The following is a 5,878-nucleotide window of genomic DNA, read 5'->3' as shown; positions in this document are numbered from 1 at the left end:
TCCAGGAACTGACTCCTGGAACCGCTGCGCCGGAGGGGCCGGGCGGGACCCCCCGCAGGCACGCTGCCTCGGTTGCCTTTTAGTTTTCTTTCTCCTTCAGCCGTAACACCAAGATGGAAGGAATTGGGGTGCCTCACTGGCCTCCCCTGCCCGCGCTGGCGCAAGTTTTTTCCTCACAGCCCAGCGGCCGCCTGCGGGCACAGATGTGCGCGGAGAGACCGCGGGTTCCCGCGGAGCGGGTGTCGGGAAGGTGCTTCCGCGGAGCTGCTGAGCCGCAGGCGCCGCTGCTCAACTTCCTCTCTTACCCGCCCGGCTGGGTTCTGCTTTGTGTAACGGACTTGTCTCCTGACTGCAGCACCTGGCTACCCTGCGCCGTGGGCTGCTTTGATTACCTGCTGAAAAATTTTTATAATATATTTTTATTGATTTCAGAGAGGACGGGGGAGAGAGAGAGAAACACCCGTGATGAGAGAGAATCATGGATCGGCTGCCTCCTGCACTCCCCCGACTGGGTATGGAACCCACAACCGGTACATGTATGTGCCCTTGGCCGGAATCGAACCGGAGCTTTCAGTCGGCAGGCCCACGCTCTATCCATTGGGCCACACCAGCTAGGGCTAAAAATTTTTTTTAGCAAGTTTGAAAAATAACACCATTATATTAGCCACTTTAAGTTTGGCCTTTGGGAGAACTATACTTCCTGGAAGTCGTGTCTATATAACGAAATATAGTAGTTAATCCCAAGTACTGAAGAGTGTTTTGAAGCAGTCTAACAATTTGTTCCAGAGAATTCAATACAATAGTTCCTTGATCGCTTTCACATTATTAATACTGTGAAATTTATACTGTAAGTGAGAAGTGATTAGAAGGATCTGGCACATTGTAAGAGAATGGTGTTATTTCCGTAGTAAAATTGGTTATTCTCTGGTCCAAGATTTCTCTTCTGAAAAGTATTTGCTGTATTGTTTTGGATTAGAAACCACTAATAACAATGATTATGAGCCCTAGCTGGTCTGGCTCAGTGGATAGAGCATCGGTCTGTGGACTGAAGGGTCCCAGGTTCCATTCCAGTCAAGGGCACATGCCTGGGTTGTGGGCTTGATCCCCAGTAGGGGTGTGTAGGAGGCAACTGATCAATGATTCTCATCATAGATGTTATTATCTCTCTATACCTCTCTCTTCCTCTCTGAAGTCAATAATCCTATATAATAAAAGCCTAATATGCTAAGTGTCTGGTTGGCTGGTCAGCTGTTCAACCAATCAAAGTGTAATATGCTAATGATATGCTAAGGCCACTCAACCGCTTGCTATGATGTGCACTGACCACCAGGGTCAGACAGTCGACCGATTGACCAGTCGCTATGATGTGCACTGACCACCAGGAGGCAGACGCTCCAATTGGTAGGTTAGCTTACTGCTGGGGTCCAGCAGATTGGGATTGAGCTAGATGGGCCTGACATGCCCTGGAGCCCTCCTGCGGTCCCTCACTGGCTGGCCAATCTCCCGCATCCCTCCCCGCCCGATTGTGCGTCGGTGGGGACCCCCTAAGGGGATGTTGGAGGGCCAGTTTTGGCCTGATGGAGGAACGACTGGTCGCTATGACGCACACTGACCACCAGGGGGTAGACGCTCAATGCAAGAGCTGCTCCCTGGTAGTATGCTCCCACAGAGGGAGTGCCGCTTAGCCAGAAGCCAGGCTGATGGCTGGCGAGTGCAGTGGCAGGAGCCTCTCTTGCCTCTGTGGCAACGCTAAGGATGTTCGACTGCTGGCTTAGTCGGACATCCCCTGAGGGCTCCCAGACTGTGAGAGGGTGCAGGTTGGGCTGAGGACGCTCCCCCCTGCCCCCACCCGCCAGTGCATGAATTTTGTGCACCAGACCTCTAGTAATAATAATAAAAAAATGCATATATATGTAAAAACATGAATGTACTCAAAATCTGAAGTTTGTAGGTTTGCATTTTAGGAATTTGCAGTTAAGACTAAAATGGTTCTTCTGGCATACAAAAATGTTTACATTTCTAATTAGTCTCATATAAGATGTGTATGCAATGTATCAAAATTGTATTGATTAGAGACCTCTTCCAAAAAATAAACTTCAATCAAACTTTTGAGTCTCTGTAAGGTAGTCCAAATAAGATCCCTTCTTACGTCTTCCCGCTTCATCTATTTAAAGCATGTGTGTTGAATTTTTATTTCTTCTGCAGAATGTTTAATTATTTGGGAAGAATAGGAGGACCCAGAGTTTTGAGTGAAGGTGATTTTTAGGTGTTGACAGTTTCAAGGAGAGGAGGCCTCTAGCTTTTCCCCTTTAGTGTAGGGAGAGGTATTTTACTCCCGTGCTGCTTGTCTCGGAAGGTGTTTTGTAGTCCTCTTTGAGCTCTGTATCATATATTACTGGTTGTGCTGAAATGAAAACTTTGTTCTTTCTGATGTAGGAAAGGTTCATACTATTTCCAGAATTTCTGAATGTTTCTGCAGTGTTGTTAGGTCACATAGTCTCTTTGACTTCTGACATTTTGAGCATAGATGTTCTCTTTTTTCACTATATTTATTGTTGGAAGTCTTAAAATGTGACTTCAGGTGGTCTAAGTGGCGAAGAACTTCAAATCCATAGGTTTCACCCATTTATTGAATTTAGTTCTGTCGCCATCTTATACATGTTTTTTCTTTGTCATTGAAGTGAGATGAATATTATTCCAGCCTATTGTTAATTAGTTTATTGATTTAGCACTGAAAATCTTTAGTCTCCTGCCCTCTTGCAATATTGGATGTGTGCAGATGGAGACGTTGGCATAAGTCATATGTTCTGGGCAACATAGGCCCAATTCACTAATTCATTCATAGGCTCAGTTTATTAAACCATCGTGGGACTTAAACTGGTTGGAAAAATACTTGTGCTGCAATGCTTGTTATTAAACAAAAGACATGCTCCGCCCCTAGTGTGTGTGTGTGTGTGTGTGAGTGTGTGTGTGTGTGTGTGAGTGTGTGTGAGTGTGTGTGTGTGTGAGTGTGTGTGTGTGTGTGTGTGTGTGAACTAACCCAGAATATTGTGTAATGCTTGTGTAAACACTTGTATGTGAAGAGAGTAGCTAGTAAAGAAACTACTGGACAGGGGAATGGAGAGAGAAATCATATAACTTTCCTTAAGTGTAGATTTAGAAGTATGAAGGTATTGGTTTAGTGAGACACTCAAAATTCCATTATGAAGTAGAGCAGGAGGTGGCAAACCTTTCTGTCAGGGGATAAATAGTAAATATTTTAGGCATTGCTGTCCACATACTCAGTCCCATATTCTTGGTTGGTGTTTTTACAACACTTTTAAATGTAAAAGCCACCCTAGGCTTAGTGGATAGAGTGTTGGCCTGTGGACTGAAGATCCCGGGTTTGATTTCGATCAAGGGCATGTGCCTGGTTTGCAGGCTCGATCCCCAGTAGGGAGTGTGCAGGGGCAGCTGATCAGTGATTCTCTCTCATCATTGATGTCTCTCTCTCTCTCCCTTTCTGAAATCAATAAAAATATATTTTTTAAAAACGTAAAAGCCATTCTTAGCTTGCAGGTGTACAAAAAGCTGTAGGCTGTAGTTTACCCACTTCTGAGGTAGAGCATTATGCTGGCAGAATTTTAGGTGTATACTATGTTTTTATTTTAAATAAGTTTACATCATTAAAACATTAAGGTATTGATTTTTTTTAAAATGGGATGTAATTTATTGGAAAATGCTTCCCCTTAAAGCATGAGTTCAAAAAAAGTGTTTCCAGCTCCAGATTTCGAAAAATCCCAAGTCTGCGTCTCCTGGGTGAGTGATGGAAAGGCATCTCTAAAATGTTTTAATTATCATCATGTGCATCATTTAATTAATTGAATAAGTAAAACAATCAAACCAAATAACATTGCTTGAAACTTAAGTTAAAAAAAACCCGTATAGGGAGGTGGTTAGCTTCACAGGCCACACAGCCAAAGGGAGGTTTTGACAGGCACCAGATCCTACGGGGTGGATTTTGCTTTGTGTGGTTAGCTCTTGCACAGCAACTCATACACTGTGGTCGGGGCCAAGCCTCATAGTCAGCCAGGCTGAAGGCCAGCCCCATCCACGGGAGGTCAAACAGCAGTCAAGACAACTACAATAGGAGGGCTCACATAACCCACACAGAAACTCTTCTGGAGCACCCAGCCTAAGTGATCAGGGAGACTGTACCACTGAGCCCCACACGATACGTGCTACATAAGGCCACCCTACCAAGACTGGAACACAGAGCAGATTGACCTGATACACAGAAATAAATACACAGAGACAGCCAAAATGGGGAGACAAAGAAGCATGCATGCTCCAAATGAAAAAACAGGAGAAACCTCCAGAAAAAGAATCTACCAGATCTAGAGTTCAAAACAATGGCTATAAGGATGCCTAAGGAACTTAGGGGAAGAGTGGATGAACTCAGTAAGAACTTAATGCAAGAGATACTAAGCATAAAAAAGGACCAGTCAGAAATGAAAAATACAGTATCTGAAATGGAGAATACACTAGAAAGCCCTGGCTGGATGGCTCAGTTTATAGGACTGTTGTCCTATACACCAAAAAAGGCTGCAGATTTGATTCCCGATCAAGGCATATACCTAGGTCAGTGATGGCGAACCAATGACATGCATGTCAGAGGTGACACGCGAACTCATTTTTTTGGTTGATTTTTCTTTGTTAAATGACATTTAAATATAAAATAAATATCAAAAATATAAATCTTTGTTTTTACTATGGTTGCAAATATCAAAAAATTTCTATATGTGACACGGCACCAGAGTTAGGGTTTTTCAAAATGCTGACACGCCGAGCTCAAAAGGTTTGCCATCACTGACCTAGGTTGTGGGTTTGATCCCTGGTCAGGGTGCGTACAGGAGGCAACCAATCAATGTTTATCACATCAATGTTCCTCCCTCATCCCTCCCTCCCTCTCCGTCTTTCAAATCAAACATATCCTAAGGTGAGGATTAAAAATACACTTGAAGGACTCAAAGGCAGATTAGATGAAGCAGAGGATCAAATCGGTGATTTGGAAGTTAAGGTAGCAGAAAATGTCCAATTAGAATAGCAAAAAGAAAAAATAATTTTTTTAAAAAAATGAGGAACATTTAAGGGACCTCTGGGACAACATGAAATGCAACAACATCCCCATCATACAGATACCAGAAGGAGAAGAGAGAGAGCAAGGGATTGATAACCTATTTGAAGAAATAATGACTGAAAACTTTGCAACCTGATGAAGGAAAAAGACGCACAAGTCAAGGAAGTGCAGAGTCCCAAACAAGATGAACTCAAAGAGGCTCATCCTACGACACATCATAATTAAAATAGCAATTAAAGATAAAGACGGAGCCTTAGCTAGTTTGGCTCAGTGGATACAGCAACGACCTAGGGACCAAAGAGTCCCAGGTTCAATTCCAAATCAAGGGCATGTACCTTGGTTGCAGGCTCCTCCCCGGCCCCGGCACTGGCCCTGGCCCTGGCCAGGACTCCTGCAGGAGGCAACCAATCAATGTGTTTCTCTCACATTGATGTTTTTCTCTGTTTTGCCCTCTCTCTTCCATTCTCCCTAAATTAATGGAAAAATATCCTTGGATGAGGATTAAAAAAAAAAGATAAAGACAGAATCTTAAAAGTTTCTGGAAGGAGATGTAGGTCTCCAATCATTGTCATGGAAGCCTCTGGTGTTCACAGAATGCTCAGAGTGGATGGCTTACATGAGCCTGTCAGCCAATCTCTTTCTTCAAAGCTTTCAAGTCTGTTACAAAAGCCAGGCAACCTACAATGACCAGTAACACACCCCATTCCAGGGGTAGAGCTAATGCAGATGCCACCCCTCCCCTTCTGCCCCTACCTCATC

General features: G+C 43.9%; 1 protein-coding gene across 1 annotated transcript in view; it reads left to right on the top strand.

Annotated features, from left to right (window-relative positions):
* Positions 1 to 3,735: 3,735 nt before the first annotated feature.
* Positions 3,736 to 5,878, top strand: part of CBL (Cbl proto-oncogene, E3 ubiquitin protein ligase) — a 90,060-nt gene continuing 87,917 nt past the window's right edge. Inside the window, exon 1 of the mRNA XM_015560630.1 lies at positions 3,736 to 3,798. Coding sequence (XP_015416116.1) covers positions 3,736 to 3,798 — 63 coding nt within the window. The remainder of the gene's footprint in view (positions 3,799 to 5,878) is intronic.

Source organism: Myotis davidii, unplaced genomic scaffold, assembly GCF_000327345.1.
Source record: "Myotis davidii unplaced genomic scaffold, ASM32734v1 scaffold355, whole genome shotgun sequence".
Taxonomy (NCBI): domain Eukaryota; kingdom Metazoa; phylum Chordata; class Mammalia; order Chiroptera; family Vespertilionidae; genus Myotis; species Myotis davidii.
This window is presented reverse-complemented; position numbering and strand designations above follow the sequence as displayed.